Below are 27,544 nucleotides of genomic sequence, written 5' to 3'. Positions count from 1 at the left end.
AAGATCAGACACTAAGATACACAACACATAACTTCAACTCTAAACAACTTTGCCACAGATGGAATCTACCATTGAACATTTGAGTTTAATAGAGGTCCACCTTTGGATTTATTTCAAGGCTAACATCTCAAAGCCAGTGGTTCCTTGTGTGAAAAACGGAAAAACAAAATTTTGCTAATTATTGTGAAGAGCATTATGGACCTCCACAAGAAGCCTGAAGATGCCACATTCAAGCATACCTACTGTAATGTAAGTATAACCAGCATAAGAATGTCCAAACATTACAGTCTTAAAAAAGGGACAGGCAGCGTTTCCTAGAGATGAACATGTTTTGCTGTTAAAAGGGCAAATCAGCTCCAGAACATTTTTGTGGGGATGCTGGGAATCTTGAAAGCCTGAGAACATCATTTTTGATTGTGGTTATTTTGCTGAAGGAGGGAGAATTACAACATAAACCATCATACGCATATAACAACATGCTGATTGAATATTGGCATCTTAAACTTCAGACAGCAACTTAAAGGGTCTGATACATGGAATCCTACTAACACTCAAAGAGAATAAGGTCAGTGTATTGGATTAAAAATTACAAAGCCCTGATGTCAGTCCCACAGAACATTTGAAGACAGACAATAGAAAGTTTGTGTGTGAGCAAGCTGGCCTAAAACTCAATTTTGTTTCATTGGTTACTGCATCAAAGATTACAATACACAATGTTGTGAAGCTCAATGAAGTATACCCAAAATGTTTGACAGCCTTTATATGTATTTTAAAAGCAATTCTACCAAATACAATAGAGATCTCTGTAGACTGGCGATACAGAGCATCATCGTTTGCAAAAATGAGCCACCAGGAAATCAAATTTTCTTCCCAAGCCGTCTTTCTGATAAAAAAAAATATCACCACCTCACAGCCCAAGTAGTTAACCACTCTGCTGTGAAACAAATCAGCACACTACACTACTTTAACATGCTTTAGCATTTCTCTTTGTATAAAAAAAAAAAAAAAAATCATAAAGTGGATAATTTATGCATGCAGATGTACACACTGCTGCTTTTCCTTATTATAATTAATTTCCTCATTAGGAAAGCTGCACCCCAACCTCACACTTTTAGCAGCAATAAAGCAGCCTAGCAAAAAAAAAAACTTTCAGGTAGAATTACCACTTTTACACACTTTCCCTCATCCAGTCCACAGTTTGTTTGTTTATTTATGGTTGTTTGGGATAACTGTGCTAACAGTATTTATTTCCTTGTAAAAGAAAAAAAAAAAAAATATGTGAATGACAACATAAGCCTTTTACAGAATAACTAATTCTTGAGATTAAAAAGAGAGATCATATTTTCTCTATCTTAGCTCTTCTTTATTGGCTTTCTGTTAATTCCAGAATATAATATAATATCCTCCTTCTCAGATATTAAGCTCTAAATAACCAAGCTCAATCTTTTTTCAGGGATATAATCATTCCCTATGTTCCTAACAGAGCACTTCACTCTCAAACTTACTTACTAGTGATTCCTAGAATTTCTAAAGGAAGAATGGGAGGCAGATCTTTTAGTTGCAGGCTCTTCTTCAGTGGAACCAACTATCCAGGTTTAGTTTATGAGGCAGACACCCCGTGTACTTTAATGCAAAGCTTTAAATTTTTCTTTTTGATACAGCCTATAGTTAGAGTATTTCAGGTTATCCTGAACTATCTCTATAGTTATGCTGTTATAGACTTAGACTGCTGGAGGACATAGGAACCCATTTTTTCATCTTCTTTCTCAATGTCTTTTATCTCCTTAAACCCCAGTTGGCCTCAGCAGATGACCGCTCACACTGAGCCTGGTTCTGCTGGAGGTTTCTTCCTGCTAAAAGGGATTTTCCTCCCCACTGTCACTACTTTGGAAAGTGCATTGAGATGACATATGTTGGGAACTGGTCGCTATATAAATAAACTGAATTCAACTGAATTGAGATACAGGCAAAATATGTACTTTGTTGATTCTGTTGCTTTATTCACACCATATGTCAACTTTTGCTACAGTTGACCAAATATTGCCTATCAGTATCTAAGTTCCGTCTACTTAAAAAATAAGTAGTACTGTGTTGAAAACCCTAGGATCCTATAAATCATGAAGAATTTAACAAAACACTACACAGACCAGCAGCATCTATTGGCATAGGTATCCCAGGTGTAACCAGTGAACATCTGTGAATGCCTCAGTGTATAAGGGCTTTGAATTAGTATTGTTAAAAACAAACAAGTTAAATAAAATCTAAGCATGTTGATGAAAGTTACAAAAAGAATGTATTTGTGTCTTGCTGTATGGAAATGAGGAGCACAGCGCACTGCTGATACACCGCTCATTTAGGTAGTTTTGCTTGAGGTTGTTGACCAAAAAATATGCCTGCTTTTCACAGGATGATGATAATGAATGAGGCTTTGTTGTGAAACCACTTTGCTGGTCTGCTTCTCGTCCATAAAAAGCTCTCACCGGCTGTACTCAACCAGGTGTACTTTTCAAGCTAAGAACCATGATATTTAATGAAGCCCTTGCTGCACAGGCACATCTATTTTCTTGTCTGTTCTATTTACCAAACTGTCTGCAGATTACATCACTGCTTGTTTCGTGGCCTGCATTAAGCCACATTGACACCCAATGGATCTGCTGTAAAAGCAAAAGGTCAGACTTATCCATCATGCTGTTTAGAGAATGAGGACATCATCTTGGGTTGTGAATGAAGGAAACATACTGAAGGAACATTAACAACTTAAAATGCAGAAGGCTGCTGCCAGTTGGTTTCCAGCCATAAACCAGGGAATTTTTCTTCCTCTGAAGCTTTTTCTGTTTTACAGCTTTAATTAATTCCTGCACCAATTGATGTCAAACCAATATGTAAAAGTATATATATATATATATATATATATATATATATATATATATATATATATATATATATATATATATATATATATATATGTATACATATTAATGGTCTTAGTCAAAATAAATGGATTAACAGGTGTGTGAGCTTAAAGGACTAAATACAAAAGAGTCAAATAATAACAAACTATTTTATATTACAAAGAGTTATTCCTGTTCATATACTGTTCCAACATTTGTAAAGTTAGGTTTCTAAAAAAAAAATGAACACGTTTATCCTCATTTGTTAAATTGTAATTAGGAGAATGTTTTTTAGGTGAATATTAGATAAGTGTAAAGTACCTACTATAAATAAGCAGGCATTGAAGTTTTTGGTTTTGACATATTTAGCTGGAATTTTGAGTTTTATGACTTAGTTTGGAATTGTTTTTTTTTTCAAAAAGAATAAAAAAGCCATGGTTGTACGTAGCTCATGAAATATCCAAGCATTCTGCTTGGATATTTCACCTCATCAAAATTCTAATAGAACATTTAATTTAGATTGTTTATTTGTATGAGGACCGATTAAATGACAGTGCAAATTTCCCTTGATACCTTACTTTATTCCATCTAAAACTAGTTTTGATATTACCTTGGGATCCTTTTGAAACCCTTTCAGTCTGTCTATTTTCCATCAATATAAGTTGATTTGAGGTGTAGCTGAAAAACTTTAATGCAATTGTCCTCCGTAAATGTTACAGTTAAAGCCATGAACTGGCATCACCTCCTACCAAAATACAGCAAAAGTGTTGTGCTTTAAAACATAGTGCAGTGTTCTTTGCTTTAACAGGCTAATTATAATCATTATTGTAAATCATAAGTCACAGATACTGTATTCCTCTTGTTTTTGGGCCAAATACTGAATCTTTTCAAATTTGACCATAAAACCTCTTAATGGTCAACTAATTTCAGCAGAGATTAAAGATGTTGATTTTAGAAAAGCGTAAAGGGCAGCACCCCTCTGTTCTTACTGGTTCACTTTATTGTGGACAAAGACACCTTTGTATCAACAGCTTCCAGTTTGTGATGGGCTTGAGTCCTTATGGTTCCTGGATTATTCGTAAATATCCTCATCAATTTCCTTTAACCTAGATGAAAGCATGCATGTGTTCGAACTAGTGTTTATAATTCTTAGGTTTTATGATTTGCAGAGCATCGGTTTCAATGTAAAGGATCTGATTTTAGATAGCTTTTTGTTGTCTTTTTGTAACTGATGAAAGTGGAAATTGTATGATTGTTCCAAACACGGAAAAAGAATAAGGGTGATGAGTGGATATAAATTCTTTGGCAAACCATGATCCATGTACTGTACCAAGCTTTCGATCAGATTAAATCCTTTAAGCATGCGCAAAACTGTCCAATTTTCTGGGAAAACAGCGAAAAGAACGTCACTCTGACATTGCACACATGCAGAGTTGAGAGCAGTGGTCCTCCAATCCGATTATTTGTGTCCATGTAAACATAGGTATTATCTAAAAAGGATCATTATTTGTGTACATCCATCTATTTCTGCAGCAGAAATCAGTGCTTAAAAGCACTTCAGGATCAGCTGCAATTAACAATAAGCTGTAATGATCTATTCATTATTGTTACAACAAAAAATAGTGTTTTTTAGCAAGACCTTACATTTCCAAAGGGCTCTTAATTCTAGGCATTCTTTGGCAGATCTAATTTATTTAAGAGGCAACACCAATCAGTTGCATGAAAGAAGAAATCACAGCAGAAGTGTAGTACAGCAGAATACAGCTGGAAGAACACAGACTCTAGACCAGACCTGTGTTTTAGATGCTTGGCGCTTTTTAACCTAAACACCAGACAGTTTGCGTGACACTCTAATGCTCTTAGACAGCCTTTGGCTATGAACACATAGCATTCTGAGGTTGTCTGAGGTAGAGGAGAAAAACAGCTGATGAGGAGTGTGTTTGCCACTATAAGCAAAATCCATCCACTCTCTGCTACTGGGTTATATCCTTAGTTGTGTTCCCTGCAACGGTAGATCCAGAATAGAGTTTTAAAGCAGCGACAGCAGAAACACACCTGCAATTTCCCATCTTAACAAACAGCTAACAAAGGGAAAAAAGGAACCTTGGTAAAACAGAGAAGGAAAAAACTCATAATTTCCTGTTCACTCCATAAAATCCACTAGAACAAACAAAAGTGATGTTCTGTTGTCATACAGGTCTGGACTTGTCCTTCAGAGATCAGAAAACATATCATCCTGACAAGTCTTCTGACTGCTGTTATTTACTTTCACACAACCACAGCATGAGATTTTTGAAACACAATCACAGTGTGGAGTCAAGGATGTCCAAAGCGGAGTAGTTTTTATCATTTTATCATTTAATCGTTTGAAATGAAGCAGAAAAGAATCAGAAGAAAAATGACCTACCTGACAGTTCTGGTGGGGTCACACTCCGACCTGAAAGACAGAGAAACCACATGCATATAATCATGCTGTTTAAATGTGGGGAAAAAACTTGTTACATAAAGCAACTTAAATAATAAATGATTATGTAATGTAATGTTGAGATGTTAACAATTTATATTTCTGCAACGACATCTGGAAGAGAGATTTACAATTTTCTAGCTAAAACATTTGCAAAGCACAAAAAAAATAATTAACCAAACAATGATAGCACCTCATGAGCCTATTAAATGATTTAAATCAGTGCCAGATGTCAAGCAAAGCATCAGATTAGGGTAGAAATGGGATTTAAGTTCCTTTTGTTGTCAAACCGACTGGTCTGGGCATGTCAGAACCAGCTGATCCACTGGGGTTTGCACACTAACGTTTACAGAAAATAATCAGGGAAATACAAATCCTGCCTTGCATGACCGTTTGGGCTGGTGCTGGTGAGGACGGGAGAGGTCTTTTTGCCTCTTTGTACAAACTACTGTTAGCGTCATTGACACACCACCATGATAGTAAAATCGCTGACAATGTCCATCCCTTAATGACCCCAGCGTACCCACCCTCTGAAGGCTACTTCCAGCAGTATAATGCACCATGATGTGACCTTAAATCATCTCAAACTGGTTCGCAGCACATAACAAGGAGTTGACTGTTCTCCAATGGCCTTCAACAGGAGAATAACATCAGAGATTTGAAGCCCACAGATCTTCACTTCACTTATTTCCTGTGGTTATTTTGATACTTATAACCATGTAATAACATTAAAAGAATAAAAAAAGAATAATAAAAAAAAAAAATTAAAAAAAAGCATCTGGAGAGGAATGTTATATTCTGACGTTGTAGTAAAATTAAAAATAACGTGCTAATGTGGAGGATGTTCTTTTTCCGGGTGGATCATCAAAATAAGTGGTCCTCCTAATTTTCAATCATTCTGGTTATGTGTTTACATAAGGCCATTCTACGTGCTCGTCCTCATTTTCCCTTACTGGTGGTGAGTCTAACATAGTGGAAAAATCGCAAATCTTCTTTTGGAAAGTAAGCTTGTATGAGCAATGCAAACAGCAACTTTTAAAAAGAGCGTGAGTGAGTTTAATAGGAGTTCCTTCTCAGGAGTGGGTACAGAGTTGTGCATGTGCATTTTTTTTTTTAAGTGGAGTTTTAAAAAAACTGCGAAAATCCACTCTACCTTTAACTTAAGCACTCCGAAAACCATCATATTTGGTGTTGCATATTTTTGATCCTCTATTTCTAACTTCTAAGGCACTGTTAGGTATTAACTGCAGTAGAGAAGCCTGCAACAGGAAGGGAAAATACTCCTCACTATGCAGGAATAAAAGGTGTAGCCTGTTCTTCAAAACCAGCACTAAAGAGCAATAAAGCGACAGCATGTCTGCGTCAGGACAAATTTATGAGCCGCGTGTTTTGCTCCACTCACTTTGGAAGAAAACAATGTCCATACAGAGACTTGACTGTATCGTTAAAGTGTTGACTCTGTACAGAAATGCTGCACTCTTTCTCTGCAACGTTCTTCTTTTCAGAAAACTGCTTAAAATTGTCAGCTCATTCAGCAGAAAGACAAACAAATTTAGTTAGTTTCCACTAAATACAACACATCCATGGCCTTCGCTTTTTTTTTTTTTTTTTTTTACAAATCACATTATGACTGCAGTTCAGGTGAAGGCTGGAAAAGCATCAGTGAACCACTGTGGGTGGATGAGATTCACCGATTCACCCTTTGCAGTTCAGTTACAACAGCAATTACTGAGGCTATTGATTTCTGTGTAGGAAACACATTACGGGAAAGAAAGTTGAAAGACTCAAACTCATCAATAAATCTGTTTTTGAACGATACGCCCATCCTTCAAACTTGCCTCCACCCACTCATTCATATACGAACCACAAAAAGGTTGTTTTTTCTCTCTTTGGCAAAAAATAAACACTTTAAACCACTACCACCACTATTAATGTTACCACAAACACCAGCACTGTTTGTTACAATTTTTTTATTTTGCTGACACTGCAATAAGCATCCCACTTCCACAGAAGACAGATGGAGTGTCTGCTGCAGCGTACACAGCATGAAGCATCATCAGTTACTGTTATTCATATGGAGCTTCACATTGTGCCCATCTGAGCTCCTGCTTGATATGTTCAAGCCCTTTCAGCCATTTCATGACCACCCCAAAGGAAGCACTGACATACTGTCAATGATAATTAACTTAAGCATGCTTTCATTTTTTTATCCACTAAGACTGCCAAAAAAATAAAAAATAAATAAACAAATAATAATGCACAAATAAAATACGGTCTGGTGGTCTCAAAAGAGGGCATGCATGTTAAAGATCAAAGTCTTTGTTTCTTAAACTCTTAAACAGTTATTTATGTGGCGTATATTCTGCACCATTCAAAAAGGATGAAGCGATTGCTTGCATGTCATCACTACAGCTATCACCTCGTTGGAGCACCTTTAATTTAACTTCAGTGTTTGGCAGGAGTCTTTCAGCATGTAAAAGCTTTGGTTTGTATTGTTTTCTCCCTCTGAAAATCAAACATGTCGTTAGGACACCTCTTGTTCAGAGCACTCCTCAGGTAACCGGGGTGGATTTCATGGCTCTCAACCGAAGTAATATCATTGAAAAACTTTTCAATTCCTCTTTATAAAACTATTGTTTTGATGCGTTTGTCTTGAACTCAGTGGGATGGTGAATAATTCATTTCTTCTTCAAATGTTGCTATACTTAAAGGTTTTGGTACTGATGTTTAAAATCCCATCCACCATGACACTTCAGTTCTGTATTAAAAAGGATTTCTTAACAATAAGAAACAACCACAGTATGTCACTGAGGTTAAGGTGATTTTTCACTAAAAATCTGTTTTTTTTGTCCAAATGTAAGGGCAAAAAATATCAGTTCTCTGTTCTTCAGACTATAACACATTCTCCTACCACTAGCTAGGATTCACTATTTTGTCTGGACAGAAACGATCCTTCCTTATCCCTTAATCTAGATGTAAAGAAGATATCAGAGATTGCTGTTGCATGTAGAGCACACTGAGTGACTGGCAGAATATCCTGCAGCTCTTTTAGTCTGGCCTCTATTTTTAGGTGCCATTTACCCCTGGGTTGATGTTAATGATTATGTAGAGTGCCCTGTGTACCAGATCCCTTCATAAGTAAAAGTGGAAGGTGTTCAAAAGGAGGTGCACAGACTATCAGGTATTTTTTTTTTTTTACAGAACCTTACTGATAAAGCCAAAGCGTTTTAATTCATAAAGGTATGTTTGGCAAATATTTCAACCTGTTAAATTGTCTTTGGGGGAAGTCAGTGAGCCAAAACTTAATGCTGTGTTATTTTATTCCAGGCATATGTTGTTAATGCCATGTCTATGGCCCTACCATGGAACCGTCCTACAGTTTTAGATACCCTTTTTGTTTTACTTTCAAATCTCTGAAAAAGGTTCAGCTTTGGTTATCACCCCTCAAAATAACCCTACTGTAAGATGACTCTGCAGGACTTATGCCATTTCTGAGCATGAAGCATGAATTTTTTTTCCCTAATGACAGATTCTACACCCTCGCCCAGCTTTTGGTCTTTATGGGTTTTTTCTTTGTTTTGTTTTGGGGGTTTTTCTCCACCAGAGCTGCTTCTTAACTCCATCTTCTATTTAAGAACAGCATAATTTATGTCCTGTACACTGGAAATTATTTGGATAAGGCACAAGGTTTTTGAAAACTAATCTGTTATTTGTGCCTTTGGAAAAATCCCATGTAGGCAAACCTGTGTCAAAGCAGCATTTTTCCCACTAGAGAGTGGGAGATAATAATTTGGCAAATTCTAAGAGGGACTTCCAGCCCATAACTCATCTTAAAGCACATAGCACCAGGGGGCTGGCATCCATGAGGTCTTTTTAGCTGCATCCCGAGTTTTATTTGCTAAACTAACAATCTTGATGTGACTACTCCAGCTTTGGCACATTCAGTTTTAAGTGCAGGGTCATTGTGTGGCCCCTTACTGATTAGCCACCTGGAACAGCTGGGATTTAAAGAGACATGTCTGGCAATCTGAGAGTCAGTATTGCTCTCTATAATGAGACAAAACACAATGCTATGCAAGGGAACTTGGTTATTAATATAACTCCAGCTCTCTGATTAGCATGAGTGAGTGTCTCACAAGACCATCCTCTTTGTTAAGGAAGAAAGGCAGAGGTGACCCCGATGATATTTCAGCTCTATTTATAGCTAGAAGGTCTGGGTCACTCCTGACATAGGACCTGGTCTACTTAAGTTGCAAATATAAAAAACAGCTGCAAAGGTGATCTAATAACAATTGGCAGAGTTTTTTGGCTCTTTTATATCAAAATGAAAGTTGCAAAAAATGAAAGAATATGAAGAACATCTGGTGATCATCAGAATGTGCAAGAAACCAGGAGGAGGATATGCAAATGCAATTATGACCTGCAATTCAATTTATACATTTCAGATGTCAATTCATAAACTCATGTAATCTATCATCATTGCAAAATATGTTTTTTTAATCCACGGTCATGCAAAAAGAAAGATGCATAGGTGCAATGACAGATGATATAGAGAGAGTATTCTGTGCACATATCAGCATATTAATACTAACAAAAAATAAGAGAGAGATTTTCTTTTCAGCAATGCCCTTTCAGAGCTGCAACTTTTCCTAAAAATTCCAGTAAACCATTACATTTTAGCACATGTATAGGTACATGTGCTCAGAACAAGGTGGTGCAGATTGTAGTAATCTGATGCATGCTCCAGAACTTTATGATGAAAAGAAGAATGTCAGTGGAAACCGAAAATTGCAGACTGCACACTTGTAAAATAAATCAAAATCCAAACCATTTTCACTTAAATATATTGGGATGATAAAAAAACAAAACAAGCTGAACTGTAGAAGAACATTAAAGAACATGCAGTTTGCTGCATCCATCTATCTATCTATCTATCTATCTATCTATCTATCTATCTATCTATCTATCTATCTATCTATCTATCTATCTATTCATCCATCTATCTATCCATCTATCCATCTATAAACATGTCTTGGAGAACACAATAAGTTGGGTTATTTGCACACTTTAAAGCATAGATAAGAGGGTAACAACCACAGCAAGTCTTACATGCAGAAATCCTTCTATTTGTAAGATCGCTGACATTACAAGGATGGCTATTTAGCCAACGCATGAAGGAAATGTTCCACAGTCAGCATAAAAAAGAAGCTTAATTTATATTTCAACAAGGCGATAAACCTTTCAATGGAGAGTGTTAAAGGCCAAATTTACATGAACGATGATACTCTTCTCAGTTTTTGTCAATTTAGACAACAATTTTATTATTTAAAATTATTTGAAAACCGCTCATGGATTAGTTTCCATTTAAGTAGTTTGTAAACTACTTATTTTACTCCAGAAGGTTAATACTAAATAACCAAATTATTTAGTAAGTTCACAAGCATGAGAACCTTTTTTCTAAATTTGGTGATTTTTCAACCATATTTGTTCTAAAATCTCTCTTAACCAGAGCTGTCAGTTGTACAGGCAGAACCTGGAATTCAGGAACACTAAATGAAAAATTGCAACTTGGCCAATTCTGGTGCATTTACAGCAATATTTATTGATGTACATTGTTCCCTTAAAATAAATTAATCAACTGAACTAAGTAATGAATGTCTGTAAATCTGAAAAACATCAGTATAAATAAACTTCTCAGGGTAGATTAATGCTATGCTGCAAAAGTTAAGTGTAAGCATGCTTTTTACTCATTCATCAAAGTAATTATGGCAGGCGCCTAAATAAAAGCTCAAATTTAAGTAACAGTTTCTCTCCTGCATTGCGTAGAAATTTGCTGAGGCCCACTGAGGTGCATTTCCAAAGCCTTTTAAATAATGCATGAAAGGCCAAACCCCAATGGAAGTATTATTCCACAGTAAGGCCTCCACAATGTGTGTGACTGCTTTCCCCTATGCTGGCCCAGTAGCAGCCAAAGCTGCAGTGGTAAAATTAATACTTTATTGCCCCCTACTTTCTTGCACCAAATCTTAAATTCCTGCTTTTCCTTGCAGGGTCAGTGACATCACCCTGCCCCATTTAGGTGGGTATACATTTATATCCCTTTTCCTGCTACACAGATACAGAATCTGTTGCAATGAGGACAACTCATTTCCTGTTATGAGGGTGGAAACGAACAGAGGGCACACTGAGCAGGGGAAATGCTGACTCAGAAATTATCAATCTGCCTTTCTGCAGGACTAAGTGCAACCGGACACGACTGCAGGAATGCAGCAGCCTCACTCATTTAATCATATTTTGCTGCTTTGCTTCAAATGAACTTGAATGTCACTAACTGTAGGCCGCGCAGCAGCTCGGATTCGCACCCTAATACAGTGCTCCACCTGAACTGATATTTCAGTTCTTCTTTATGTTGATTTTAAAAATAAAATTATGCATGTTGATTCTTTTAAAGCGCTATTATGTTTGGCAGCTTGCCAAAAAGGTAACTATTTAGGTTTCTTGCAATAAAACGTACCTTATACGTGCTTGTGACAGGATAATAGCATAGAACATATCATTGCAGCTGTGATGCCAAGGAAGGAAAAAGGTAAAGAAAAGTAAAGAAACATTTTTAAATGCTGCACTTAAAATGGAGGATTATGAGCTGACCTTGCAAACGCCAGGACTGAAAAGTAAAACCTAAATGGACTAAATTAAATAACTCCCTCTCACTAAATTTGTGATTACAGTTTAATGTTTGATAGTGTTTTGCTATAAGCATCACAGTTGTTTACATTTAACAAACACAAAAACTATTATTGCATTTATAACACTGATCATTCTTATTAAGTTTGAAATAATATTAATTTTACTCATTCCTATCATAGTAAAAAAATCATTAAAAGTGTGTTAGAATGTATCTTTATCTTTGCAGAAAATTAGCTTATCTCTGTCCACACGCATTACATTTGAAATCTTAAACTTAGAAGTTAAAAGTTCACAATAATTAGTACAATGTCTCCTCAGAACAGAATATCTGTTAATCAACTAAAGGTTAAAGGACAAGCGTTTGAGGACAAGAACAGCCATATTCTGGCCACGGAAGAAGAATGGTTTGAGGGAGGGGTAAAGGAAGCCATCTTTATTAACAGGAAAAACCATCTCTCAACAGAGGTAGTCTCAGACATAACCTTTCACCTACTTAACGCCTACATTAGTAGCGTACGACTTTTTAATCTCTGATCCTATTTTCGTCTATGTCACACTGACTGTGTACAGTGAGGCTCTGACTGGGGTGGGAAGATCTGCGCACTTCACTTCTGTCTCTGTGCTTCACAAAAATTATAACAATTTCCCACATTTGACTGACAGTTAACTTTTTTATTTTTTTCAGTGGCCCTAATCCTCTTCTGTAACCGATTTTAAATTTTATTTCAGTATACTATGAGAAAAAAGTCAGAATTCTGACTTCAATCCCAAAATTTCGACTTTGATCTCAGAATTCTGACTTTTTTCTCAGAATTCTGACTTAAATCTCAGAATTGTGGATCTTGATGTAGATGGGCACCATGAAGGAAGTGATGTGGGATCTCTCAGCTTCACTGACAATGATGTGAGTTGTTTGAGAGGGCCAGTGACACATTGGTGGAAAATGACAGAATTAGGCAACTTTTTACATGCCCGAGGGGTCCCCGGTGATACTATTTCATTAATGGAGGAGCAGAAGGTGATTAAAACAAGAGAGATACTTCAGTCTTTAAAACAGACATGGCTATGGCTTGATGCTAACATGTTTGTTAGCTGTCAGAATTCAGCCAGAATTCAGAGATTAAAGTCAGAATTCTGAGAAAAAGTCAGAATTCTGACTTTTTTTCTCATATTATACTGAGATAAAATTAAAAAATCTGTTACATTTAAAAAGAAATGTTCAGTGGCCCTGGTCCTCTTCCATAGACAGATTTGGAAAAGTTGTAAAAAGTGCGGCATCTCAAACCAGAACAGATATAGAATGTTTATATACCTATATTAAAAAACATAAGGAGATCTACGTCTAAAGAAAAGAAAAACACAGCAATAAACGTGGGGTGGTTCATTTGTTGTATGAGGCAGTCTCAGAGGGAGATCTGTGAAATTTATCAAAGTTTTACTTTATCTTTTTCATAAAGAGGTGAGAGACCTAATGTGTCTGCCACTCATTATTTTGTTTTTCGTTAGCTCAAAGAGGATCACTATTATACTATATTCATTTTTTTCTCCATCTGAAGATTTTTTTTTTCCTAGGAGATGAATAAACTGTGGTTTCTGTCCCTCGTTTTTGCGAGGCTTAAAGAGGATCACTACTTTATCCATTTTCTGTCCTTTTGAATCCCTATCATGAATAAAGTATTATTTTTTGTTTCATTGTTTCATTGATTGTTTTTGCACAAGTCTGTCCAGCTTACTATAAAATCAATGTGCGACTCCAAAGCTGACTCTTTACCCATGCGATAAACATATTTTATTTTGTATTCTTCCCAAAAGCCGATGTGTTTTACTTTGTAAGTCTCTTTTCCTGTCACACGGATTGAAATTGCCACTGGATTGCTCCGTAGTCCGACTGAAATAGACATGGTGTCTATCTCAGTAGGACCTACGCAAGCCCCCTTGCATAAAATAGCGTTGAGTGTGATCATCCCCATTGACTTTCAATAAGCGCTAAACGCCACGACCTCGTCCAACACGATTCTCTGTCGGATCGAACACAAAATCTGATTCGGTGTGTTCTGGCCTTTAAAAGCACTTTTGGGAACAATACCCAGAAGATTCACCTCTCATCTGCCCTCACCTGACTAACACTTCAATGAGGCATGGGATTGAAACTAATCTGATCTGGGAGTTGACAACCAATCAGAAACCTCCAATGACCATTAACACCCCCCAGGTGACCTCCATGGCCAATCCAGTAGAGGTATCAGAGCAACCGTTTGTTCCCCCTAAATCTTTGTTACACCTACAGTATATTAATCTCAGTGCTCCCAACCACTAGTAAGAACTGAAGAAGCATCTTGGATGAGAGGCAAAACATCTTCTAGAAAACTTCACGTCCAGTTGCCTAGACTGAACTTTTCAAGCCTGCAGGAACTGAGGCAAAACCTGATTACTGGCATAAAGGCGTTAAAGCTTCTGCCTGTTCTCCTTTACATTCTCATGTCATGCATACTTGCTTTGAGGGGAGTGACTGTCCATTATTGCAGCAGCAAAACCCCTTATAAGCAGGGATTGCTGGAAAGTCAGTGACTTGATGTAGTGCTTTAAGTGGAAAAAGTAATTGCAGTGATCATCCTTTATTCCCTCCGCTTTAACCCACTCCTCTGAAACACCTACAGCCACATGACTGCAAGGAGAACATTTTGCACCAAAGCAATGGGTTTCTTTTGACTTTCGTTTTACTTTTATCAACCCATTTGATTAGAGAGATAGAGATAGATAGTTATATATACACTAAGCACTGTGCGCTTCCGAGTAGCGCACAGCATCACAGCCAAGAAGCAAAGACAACGCAATTTGAGGGACTGTGAAAATAAAGGGGGGAGGGAATCTTCCGCAGGTTCCAGGTTCTAAGTTGCCGAGATCTCCCTCTCTTGCTTAGTTTGAGAAACAATGTGTTTACAATTATGCAAGTTTTTCCACATAATCATACCTGTTCTCTGTGATTGCGGTATGAATTTCATAAGTCTGGGTTAACAAATGTGAAAATGAGGAGAGGAGGGAATCATCTGTAGGTTCCTGGTTCTAAGTTTAACAAGTAAATTGTCAGAAATTATCTAGAATGTGCTAAAAGCAGGAATTGCATCCACTGAGCAGAGAATTTATTCATCGCACACTGACTGAAGCACATCGACTGAAACGTGTCTCCATACAAGTAAAATACTATTAATTTGAATTTATCTATCCACCAAAACTATCAATTTTAAGGCATCTGTTTATAAAAAATATAAAAAATTGAGAATTTTTTTTAAATTTCACTTATAAAAAAAAAAAAATTCACTTTTTGTTTATATTTCAATCTGTTTTTTCATCAATGATTGTGAGTTTAGGGCGATGCGCGGTCCTGCGACAGGGTAGGTAATTCTCTGCACAACAGAGGAAACCCAGAGGAGAGACTCGAAAGATTTGAAAAATGCATTTTAATTAAGCAATTTAAGACACGTGCTAAGATTATTATCTTGGAAGAACTGCCAAATGTGATTTTAATGTCTGGCCAATGGTCATAAATGAATTGAATGTTGACATCTGACTGCAAGGTCCCTCGTGTGACTTGCAGAATGCTTCTCGTCTGATCAGTGGTAAATATAGTTCAACGGACCTGTTAAATAGTTTTAACTAATTCGTTGCCAGCATGTAGCCTAGCTTACTTTAAATTAGCCAATAAAAGCAACACTGATTTTCTGATAAACAGTCTATTTTATAAAATAAATACTCTAAATCAGTGTTTTTCAAGCCTGGTCCTTAAGGCACCCTGCCCTGCATGTTTTAGATGTTTCCCAGCTTTCACACACCTGTTATCAATTAATAGCAGATTATCAGGCTTTGCTGAACTGCAATCATCTGAATCAGGTGTGCTGAAGCTCAGAAACATCCAAAACATGCAGAGCAGGGTGCCTTGAGGACCAGGATTGAAAAACACTGCTCTAAATGAATATTTGAAAGGTAAGTAAAATATTAGATCGTATATAGGCTTATTTAATTTTTAGGCCAATTCTAATGTATTTGAATTTGTTAGCAGTTTTTTTTTCAGATTTTGAAAATTATTTCAGCTGTTTCAATTTAATTGATTGAATTTGAATTAAAACATACTTGACTTGAAAGGATTCAGATATTCATTTGCAATGCTTTGCGAGGTTTTGTGACAAATCTTAATACATTCATTGCCTAAAGGTTTTCCAAAGTAAAATCAAAGACGTGGCCAACCATGACTATGAAGCTGATCCCAGTGGGAAATGAGTCCCTAACTATGTAGGGGCAGTGATAGCCATGCCAGTACAGGGACTGACTGCAGTGCTACTGAAAGGTGCCTTGTTCAAGGTCAATTTTCGGCGAACCTGACATGTAACAACCATACCATGTATATTGCTTTAGGTTAATAGAATATATTAATTAGGCTATGTATGCTTCCAAAAAAAAAAAAAATATTACACCATCCACCTTCTTTTTTTTTTTTTGTATTACAACTAGACTACTTGATATAACTTGTTTTCAACAGTGAGTAGACCAGGAGTTTAAACATACTTCTGTTTCTTTTACAAGAAGCTGTCCACCCCTGTGTCAGCATTCTCTTTAATCCCTTAACAAATTGATTACAATGCTCAAAACAAATGCAGAAATCACAACTGCCCAATTCAAGGTGCCAGTTCAAGGTGAGGCAAGGTATGTCATGAATATTTACTGTTAGTGCAGTACAAAAAAGCACAACCCCTTAAATAATAGGCTGTTACATATTTTGTACAAATCTGGTTCTTTGGGGTTTTAAGGGGGATCACATTTGGGATCAATGCTGTCTTTTTAAAGCTTATTATAAACCCCAATTACTTGGTGGTTATAATTATTATAAAGTATTACCTGCTTTCAATTTTAGGCATCATAAAGAAAATTATTCAGATAGATGTACAGCGCAAAACACAAGAACGACGTTATGTCTCATAAAATATCTCCCCTTTTAACAATTTTAAGCAAAGTAACAAGATCATCTTGTTGTTAAAGTCTTTCTTACAGTAAGCTTTCAGGAAGCTTGATATACATTTAGATTTAAAGCATTCAGTGTTGTTAGAAAAACCCTATTATGCAACAAAACATAAGTATGAGTATGGATAACCAACTGAAACAATCACAGTCATGGTCTTTATTAGGGTTTTAAATTGCTACAGCTGAGAAGTCGGAGAGTAAGGATATTTAAGTAAAGGTGGATACATGCAGAGTTGCTGATGAAGAGAAAAATACCAAACTGGCACAGAACAAAAGTAATTAATACTACTGAGTGTTTGATAGTGAAACACTGACAGGCCACATAAGACCACACTAGAAAAGCTCCATATTTTTGTCACAACGTCTAGTTAAATAAAGCTGCAGCCAGCTTTATTTATGATCTAAAATGGTAAGGCTGCATCATAGTTATTAAAGTTATCTATAAAGCTACAAAATGGAAAACCTTTATTTTCTGGCTAATGCAAACTGATAAATGATCATCTTCTCTGCATAAAAGATAAAAGTACACATGGTTAATGTGACCTTTCTAGAGTGAAAAAAATGTAGCATCATTTGGTAAAATCATTGCATAAAAGGCACTCAAGTAAGACGCTTAGACAAATCTACTGATAGCTGGCATGGCCATGGCCTCTTTTACTGATAAGTGAATAAAACATATATTGAACCACTTCCTGGTCACTGTAGAACAATTACATTAATCAATTTCAGCAGCAGTGAACTGGAGTCTAAGAAAGCACAAAAGGTGAAAACTGCTATGTAAAAAAATATATTTTAACATAGACATGTACTTGATGCTGCTTCAACCTTTACCTGTAACACTTATTCATTTATGGTGATATTTGTCTTTTTTTCCCCCCACCATTGTATGGAAGGGTAAAACATTTTTCATATTTTATTTTTAAACAAGCAAGATCACAAAATAAGTCTTTTCAGGCTATCTTTGATATTCAAAACAAGTCCAGACAATGTCCTTTTATAAAACAAACAAAATACACATATTCATCTTTTGTTACTTTTGCTACTTGCTTGTACAGTACAAGCACACACAAGCAGCAAAACGAACATGCACACATAAATACACACTTCCAGCAACAGACAAAGACTGCGACAACTCTGGCTACACATTAGGATAGCTGCACTCCTTCTCCTGCAAGTTGCAGTGATAGATTTCATAGGCTGCATCCAACAATAGAAATCAGCCAAAGTGTTTAATGCTCTGTCCAAAACAACAGTAGTATCAACATCACCTAGTAAGGGCCCTACTTAGCCCTACTCTGCTATTAAAGGGGAAATACTCCCCCTGGCTATTAAAGACTGATCTTAGTTACTAAGTATGTAAATAAATAAAATATATAAAAGATATAAATATGGAGGGAAGCAGATAGTCAGAAAGTTTGCAGCTAAGCTTCCAGACAAACCTGAAGATTTTATTTGAACAGTTTTCATCTGTAGATTTTGTTAATGCCCTTAGAGGCTGGACCTATTTTAAGGAACAAATGGCATCCAATTCACTAAATGTATATTTAAAAAGCAATCTTTTTCAACATTTACATTTTTACTCAACTATCTTAATGATATTATCCTAAAAATGTTCCGAGAATGGAAAAAATTGCCATGTTTTCTAATTTGGCCTAAGACTATGAAAGATAGATTGTGTATCGAACTTAACCTGCTGTCTTCCCTTGCTGCCATAGTCTCAAATAACAGTGTCAACTATTAGTGGGACTTGTCTGCTATAAATAAGGTGATTAAAATTTTCACAATGGTATTTACTATTTTAAAGAGACCTAGTCATCTGCTATAACTCTAAAAAACAGAAAACTAAAATTCATCTTTAAATAAACAATCTACAGCAATAGTTTGTCCTGATAGTGTTTACATAGTCCACTCTAAGCCTAAAAATAATTTCTGCACTGGGAGCCATAATAATAATAGCAATAAGTGAATTTTATTGGTCTCACATTGGAGACATTTACCTCTGCATTTAACCCATCCCCTCAGGGAGCAGTGGCTGCCATTGTGGGGCATCCGGGGAGCAGTGTGGGGATATAGGGGTCCTCCTCAGAGAGCCAGAGTGTCAGTCTGTGGGAGTGGGACTCGAACACAGAACCTCTGGATTCCAAGCTCTATGCCCTAACCACTAGGCCGCCACTCCCCATCATTGGACACACTCATTATTGTGTGAATAGTCATCTGCTTGGTTCTGCTGACTTGCTCAGCTTCATTACTTCTCTTACAGATAGAATATACTGTATGTCAGTAGTTCTTCCTTGTTTACTTATTGCACGTATGAAATGTCATACCTCTATGACATGCTATGGTAAATATACACAAAGCCTTTTGTTGACTCATCAAAAAAAGCAAAAATGAAGTATAAACACAGAAATTAAATATTATGAACCAACAGGCCACAATAATTTCATCACAAGCAACCAGAGTGAGCTAATGTTCTGTACTATATGGCATGTATAATGTATGCAACCCTCTTTTAAAATATTTTGTGTCTTAACCCCCTTTTTAAGCTATGATCATTTGAAGCTGTTAGGTATTGCTTTCAGAGCCTACCATCTACAGTGTTTGCAGATCAAGACAAACATCTGCAACACGCTACAGGGACACCACAGTGTTGCCTGCATGCAGCTTTCTTTAAATGAGCCAGATGTCTCCCTGTTTCCAAACACGGTTGCTCTGGGGATTCTGTCCCAGAAGAAGGGGAAGATGCAGCAATAAAAGCTGCATAAAGTGTAGCTGTGTATTTGTATGTGTATTTTTTAGAAATCAAATAGTTAGACTTAAACTGATTAAAGTTAAAAAATATTATATTTATGTTATGAAAAGAAACAACCCACAACTCAAACTTTACAGCATCACACTCAGCCAACACAAACAGTTTGCAATTGCTTATGGCCAACTGAAATCAGCTAAAATCATTATCAGTTAAATGCTTTACAAAAAAAAATTTTAAATCAGCGGATCACCTTTAATAATGTGCCGTTAGCATTCCAAATGTAGGAAAAAGAAAGATTAAATTCAACGTTATGGCAGAATAAATAAAGTGTTGCAATGAAAACTGAATACAGAGTTTGCAAGTGAAGGGATCGGTGTCTTTGGAACAAGGTGTACTCATGAAATAAAGTTACATTTTTCATATTTGAAGGAAAACTTTCGGTATTTGGGTTGTGTAAAATATCAAATGCATTTAACATAAAGTTATACGGTTATTTGACCAGATCTTTCACATTAATATCTTTGGGTAATGTTTAATATTACTTTGCAACCAAAGTTCAAGCGATATTTTAAACAGGCCCCTGATTTACTTGTGAATAAATTCTGATTTGATTTAATGTGAGGCTAAATCAAGCAGTGTTGGGTGGTTAGCCATGACATGTTTTGCTACAAACAACCCATAACTGAAGCTTTGTGTTTTATTGTTTTTGTGGTTTATTAGTACCTTAAAACTATATACAACGGCATACTTATCTCCCAAATCACCCAAACCTGTGCTAAATGCAGCTAATGGCTTTTAATGACCTAATAAGAACATGTTTAACCCTTTTAAGTTTCCTTCAGCATTTTAACCTATCCGATGTTTTTAACTTTCCCTTAAAAACTCATCTGTGACAAAATAAAAAATGTATTTGTGCATTTGCCTCCATTCATAACAATGTCACAAAATGATCAATGAACCTGCAAACATTCAGCTCATTAACGCTCATAGGCTTCTGCACAGCTTCATCACTTACAGTGCTTTACATTTATTGTCAATATTTCAAAGGATACATTTTCCAAGAACAGTGCAGTCATAATAAAATGTAAAACATTTTGTTCCTAATGTAGTTTTTATTTTATTTTTTTCAAATGATATATCGGTAAAGTACTTCTGAAATGCACATTTACTGCACGGTCTTTGCTGCGACATACATCCAGCAGTCATGTTTCCTATAGAATGCAGCAGAACAACACCAGCACAAACCCGTGGAAGAGCAGCCCTCCGTGGAGGTTTGTTTCTCATATTATGTGTAGCATCTGGATGGAGTTACTGGTGCGTGACCCTCTATAGCTGTCTGGACCAGAAAAATGAGGGTGGCAAACCGTCACAAACAAAGCCACATGCCCCGCACCCCCTCCCACCCCACACACACAATATTCCAAGAAGCTGGAAACTGTTACAAACATTTTTCACCTACACTGATTTCTCATCATTTACTCTGACACTACACTACCAGGCAATACACTATTTAGAAAAACATCACGCAATGTGAGATGAACCGGTAGAGGAACTGGACTTAAAGAAATGACCCCCTATTGACCCTCTGACTTTTATTTTAAAATAAGTTCATATACACTTATTCTTTACTTAAAGTCAAAACAGCTGAATACATTATCATTTTTAGTCCTGAGTAAAGGGTGAAATCTTTTGTTGTTTAAACTTATGGGGAGAAAAGTTGCCGTTTGGGAGAGAGCATCATGTTTTGGGTTTGTAACACTTTATTGATTGTTTCATAGAACAATCTCATGAGCAAATAAGGATTATGAGTCATCTTGCCTCAGCAAAATAAAGCAGGAAAAGGAGAAAAATATTTTAGCTTCCTTAAAAAAAATAAAAACTTAAAGGGACATTATGTAACAAATGCTCTTTTTACTGCCTGATATCAAGGACTACATGTACATACATGTAATATTGGTGCATTACTACCGCCACTTATAATCAGATGCTTTTTATAGGCGAAGAATTTTATAATGGTTTATAGATAAGCCTGGACAACCATTTGGGAAGGGCCATGAGAGTCAGCCCTCTTGAAAGTTCAGACGTCGGCGAGGGATAAAACAGTACTGTCACGCAGAATAAGCAACATATTTTCCCTTCCTGGCAGCTCAGTGTGATTGAGAGGAGGCGGCGAAATTCATTTGGAGATGCTAACCCAACAACTGCAAGCCTGGACCACTGCAGCACGATGCAGGACCATGTATGCAGCATCGGCACAGGAAACGGTTTCACCAGCACCAAGAGAGCCTGAAAGAGAACTTAAAAGACTATGAAAATAAAATAGTTTTGCTGGATTTCTTTCCTACATAAAGACACTAAAGATGCTACTGGTGCCATTTACTCCAACGTAAAAAGTTATCCTCCATCAGCACTTTTGTTTCTTTTGTACGAATCTGCATGGTCGTCTTAACCCCTCAGACAGCTGTGGTAGATGGTTGCCCACATTTGTCCTTATTCTGGTTCTGAAAGAAGTTTCCTTTTGTTAAAAAGGCGTTCTTCATTCCTCTGTTTCTACACACAAGCTCAGTATGCTGGAAAATTTAAAGACTATAAAATACTCTGTGGGGGTGCCTATTGGAGTCAGCGGGGGAGCTGGCTCCCTGGGAGTGCAGCAAGCACCCCAGTCCTTTGCTCCCCATCCCCGAAATCCTCCCTCTGCCTGCTCCATCACTCGGCCACACATGTAGGTTTTTGGGGAGGGGGTCGTTACTGGAGGGCCACACCTTCTGATGACGTCCCCCACCCCAATTTTATTTTGCATTTTAGACACTTCCATATACATCATTTTCACAACACACATCTATGTAGGGCATTTTCGGGGGGTGGGGGTCAGGGCCACCGGGGGGGGGGCTTATTTTATGGGCCTCACCACGGTCGGCCTCCTCCATCCCCTCTCGCATCTAGACATTGAGGGTTGAGGGTTGTCGAAGGGGGGGGGGTGTGCTGGCACCGTCTATCTCCTGGAGGGGGGGTGGAGTGTGCCGGACACCCCCTCTTGGTACTCCCAGTTTTAATTGCATCTGAGAGCAACACGCAACAACACCGCATTCGAGCGGGCGCAGTGAGGATCGGGGTCTTCTCACACCCCTGTTCTCCGGCTGCCGCCTGGAGTCTGGGGCCTGGAGGAAGAGCGGGCCACCTGGTCCGTGGTTTTGGCTGGGGCTGGCTGCGGGGCCTAGGTGGCCTGCTGGTGGCGGGGCTGTCACCTCTGCTCTCCCCAAAGAAGGTTGGATGGAGAGGCATGAAGTGCCTGGTTGAAGGTTTTTTTTTTTTTTTTTCGTTTTTTTTCTCTTTCTTTTCGGGGGGGGGGGGGGCGGTTCTGGTTGGGTGGCCGGCGCGGGATGGGTGGGCCCCGGTCCCGGGGGGGGCTCTTGCTGGGGGTGGTACGGTCCGTGTGCGGGGTGGGGGGCCGGGCTTGAAGCAGGAAAGAGATGGGTTGGTGTGGCGGTGTCGCCGCTCCCCTCCCCTCACATCCGGATTTTAGGTTCACTTATGGGGTCATCCGATAGTCCCGGGACCGACCACCGGTGTCACCGGGTGTTTGGTCCTGGTATTATTGGATGTGAGTGTTATGTGTGAATGTGTGTCCGCGTTGTTATTTTCTTTATTTATTATTATTATTATTTTATTCAATTTTTTTTTTTTTTTTTTTTTTTTTTTTTTCTTTCTGTGGTACGACTGGGGGCACTAGGGAGGGAAGGCATGATTGAGATGGTGTGTTTTTTTTTTTTTTTTTTTTTTCCCAGGTTGGGGTCTCAACCGCACCCTCTCCCAAATACATCTCAAGTCTCCGCTAAGTGCGGAGCCCATTCCCCCCGTCCTGCTCTCCCTCCGCTGGCTGGCGTCGGGGCTCACCGGTGCACTGGTGGAGCTGGGGGTGGATACCCGGGGGACTGCTGGCTCATTCCTGGCGGCCTCTCCGCTGGCCCCGGCCGGCCGGGGCTTTGCTGGGGCTCCTGTCTGGGGATGGGGTGCCCTTGGGGCCTCGGATCCCTGGGGCCTGGGACTGGATCTGCTTCGGGGTGGGGCTGGGTGTTGTTCGGGGATTTTCGGGGTCGGTGCCGGTGCCTTCGCTACGATGCCGGTTCCTGGGCGGTGTTTCTTTCCTATGCCGGTTCTGTGGTATCGGTTCGGGGGGGGGGGGAGCTGCGCGGCATGGTGGGGTGCGGGTCTTGGGTCCTGTTTTGGGCTCCGGTTTTTCCGCTCGCACTTCTCCTCTTGCCTATTTATTTTAATTGTAATTATTAATTAATTTATTTATTTACCTATTTATTTATGTTTTTTTTTTTTTTTTCTCTTCCTCGGTGGGGGGGAGCGGTTGCGGGCGGGTCGGTGTCTGGTGTCCGCTGTCGCATTGTGGGGGCTCCTTTTTTTTTTTTTTTTTTTTTTTTTTTTTTCTTTGGGGGGTTTGGCATGTCTGTTTTCTCGGGGGGCGGGCGGGCCTGCTGGGTGGGGGTCCTGCTGGCGGCGCGCCGCTGGTGTGTGGGGATCCGGGCGGCTCCGGCGGGGGTAGTGTTGGGGGGCCGGTCTGGGCGGGCTGGCTGCGCTGGCTGGGTATTCGGGTGGGTTTTCCCTCCTGGAGGCATGGCGGGGCTGCTCTGTTCCCGCTGATCGCGGCGGGTGGGGCTGCGGGGCGGGTGGGGGCCTGGAGTGGCTATGGCCGGCGCGTGGTGGGGGGCCGGGGCGGCGGAGCTGCTCTGGCCGCGTGTCAGGGCCTGGTGCGGGCTGCGGGGGGGGGCGGCGGACGTGGCTGGGCTGCTTTGGCTTCGTCCGGTGGGGGGACGGCGCGGTTCGCTCCGCTCTGGCTTTGTGCTGCCCCTCGGGCTGCTGGAGGGGGTGGTTGCGCCGGCTGCGGTCTGCTCTTCTTGCGGTTTTGCGCCGGGCGGCTTTTCTGCTCTCGGGCTGATTCTGTGCGCGGTGTGTTTCGTTGCGCGCTGTTGGCATCGGTCTTGGTGGGGTGGGGCTGCGCTTTTGGCCGGGGGGGGCGTTTTGGGGGGGTCCCGCGGCGCTCGTGGCCGGTTCGCGGCGGATGCGCATGGGCCCCGGCTGGGGGCGAGTCCGCCTGAGTGTTTTCCTGGGTGGTGCGGTCGCGGTTGGTGTTGCGGCCGGTCGCCGGGGCTTGGTGCGGGGGGGTGGGGCGTGTTTCGGTGCTCTGTGGGGCTGGGGCGTTTCGGTCGGCGCCGTGGGGGGGCTGGTGTTCGGTGCCCGGCCCTACTTCGGGGTGGCCGGCTGCCGGCGGGGCCCGCACACTCGTCCCCGCGGCTCCCCAGGGCGCCGGCATGGCGGTGGCTGGTGGGCTTCTTCGTGGCTGTCTCTCCTCCTGCCTTGGTGGGGTCTGGTTTCTGGGGCTGGCCCCGCCTTGGTGCCTTCGCTTCTGGGGTCCCCTTGGGCGCCTGGGGCTTTGGGTCTCCCGGCGCTGGACTCAGTGCTCTGGGGGGTGTGCCTCTCCGGCTCTCCACAACCACTATTGAGCATTTTTTTCTATGGTTAAAACTTTACATGCACAAGTTCACCCTCACAAACAACTACAGGTGCTAGGCTTCAGGTACTTAGAGATTCACTTCCAAACAGAAACCCCACATTCATATCTTCAGGTAACACAGAGTACATGTCAGACTTAATAATATTACTTTAGCGATAGTTTCAAGGTGTTTGCTTTATTGTATATCTCGTACCATGTTTTTTGGTTGTGCTGTTCTTTTTTCTTTTCTTTTTTTTTTTTTTTTTTTCTTTCTCCATCTCATTACAGGTGTTGAAGCAGACTGAAAATGTTTTGTCATTGTCTCCTTCCTATCTCCTCTTTCTTTCATCTTTTGTCCTGTTTTTTTCTTTTTCTTTTTCCTTCTTCTTCTACTGTTTTTCTGCTCTACTTACATTGCAGTGTCCATATGAACTGTAAAACTCCCTGCATAATTATAATAAAGCAATTTATATACATGAAACAAGTGGAGCAGTATGGCAATTGCGATACCGCTACACTTGTGGAAGTAAAATCTGTTGGGCTCCTTTTGGCATCAAGATAATTATTATTGCCACCTTGCCAGACAGGACACTGTTAAAAAAAAAAAATAAATACTCTGTCCACTGTTGCTGTGTGGGAGTAAAAGCTGGGAGACAGAGACTGAAAAAAATAATAACCTGAATTTGTATGCATTATTTGAAATTGATGACCAAGTTGGAATGCATTTTATTGATTTGGAATCTATCTGTAAAATTGAACTAAATTCACTTTTGTCTTGTTATGTGTTTGTACCAAATGTGTTTATAAAGATTACTTCAAAAAAAGCGAACATCTGACATACAATATTACAGCTACAGTAGGGCTGAAACAATTAATCAGAATAATACGAGCAACCGATTATTGAAATAATTGTCAACTAATTTAGCATTCGATTAATCGTTAACTGGAGTATAGAGACTGTAAAACATGCCTGTAGCTGACAGAGAAACCCACATTGTGCAGTAATTATGCAAAGATTGTAAAAAAAATCTATAGACATTTTGAATTTAAGTTAAAAAAAAATACAATGTCTCTGTCAATATACCCTATCCAGAACTCCTCAAGTTGAAAGGTTTGAGTTTCACCTGGTTTAATTTAATAAAAAGTATTTTTTGAAGGAACCTTTGGCTATCCGGTTATTAATCGATTAATCAAAAAAAAAAATCAACAGATTAATCAATTTGCAAAATAATCATTAGTTGGAGCCCTAAATCCAACCATAACATTTGTATGTCCATGATCTGAGCAAGGTTCTGGTCAGAATGCTCTGACATATTTGAGACTGGCATGTTGAACATGGCACTAAATACTTTATATTTTTTACATTTTACAAAACAGTCAATATTTAAGTAGACTACATAGAGAAAACATCTAAAAATAAAAAAAAATAAAGAAAAAACAACAGATAGCAATTTTGCTTCTTATGCTTGTAATGTATTTCCTATCTTTTTTAACCAGAAGATTTAACACATTACCAGAAACCCCTCCTAAAAAGATTTCCTCCTAAAATGTCTTCCAGACAGATTCAGAATCATCTGAATTTATAAATTGTAGCAATTGTTTTTAATCTGATTGTACAGCAATTTCAATCATATTTTCATTATCTTAAAGAAGGCATCTTTGGCTCCATGAGAGCAAAAGTTTGGAACTTCTTTATGAGGTTTGATGTTTACATTTGGAGTCCCTTAAAGTATTTGTTCTCACTGAAAAACGGGCTAAACTTTACACTTTAAACTTTTCACTGAGAGGCCGACTTACCAGCAAATCTTACTTTCATTCTGGCTGCATTCCTCAAAATATTGCTTGGATCTAAGCACACCCTTAAAGTCTTTCACAAAGTCCGGGGTTTATAGAGCAAGAAAAATAAGTACACAAACCAGCAGCCTTAGTGGAAACACAAGTTACAACCTAGAAGTAATAAATTAAAACAATGCAAACCAGATAGCCACTGCAGTACTCGTCAGATATGTCTTACACAACACCAGCCAGAAAGCAAAAATTACAGTAGCTGCTCTGTGAGCATCTAAATTAACTTGTTTACATGACTTTACCTACTTCTCTCTAAAATTTGAGCCCAAACACTGCAGGGTGTAAGACGAACAAGTCAGTGTTGACATATTTCCCTGATGACTAAGAAGACGTTGAAGCAGTAGATCCTCATCTGTGTTTAGCTGTTGACTCAGCCTCCACCTTGTCAGCTA

At 39.0% G+C, this 27,544-nt stretch overlaps 1 protein-coding gene across 4 annotated transcripts in view; it reads right to left on the bottom strand.

The window, feature by feature from the left end:
* LOC119781377 (IQ motif and SEC7 domain-containing protein 1-like) overlaps positions 1–27,544 on the bottom strand; it is a 153,271-nt gene that overhangs the window by 109,533 nt on the left and 16,194 nt on the right. For all 4 annotated transcript variants that reach the window (XM_038281802.1, XM_038281796.1, XM_038281804.1 and 1 more), the window contains exon 2: positions 5,299–5,328. In XM_038281802.1, the coding sequence (XP_038137730.1) occupies positions 5,299–5,328 (30 nt within the window). The remainder of the gene's footprint in view (positions 1–5,298; positions 5,329–27,544) is intronic.

Source organism: Cyprinodon tularosa, unplaced genomic scaffold (genome assembly GCF_016077235.1).
Source record: "Cyprinodon tularosa strain WSP-4 unplaced genomic scaffold, ASM1607723v1 ctg176, whole genome shotgun sequence".
NCBI classification, from domain to species: Eukaryota; Metazoa; Chordata; class Actinopteri; order Cyprinodontiformes; family Cyprinodontidae; genus Cyprinodon; species Cyprinodon tularosa.
Note: the sequence above shows the minus strand (reverse complement) of the source record. Positions and strands in the feature narration are given on the sequence as shown.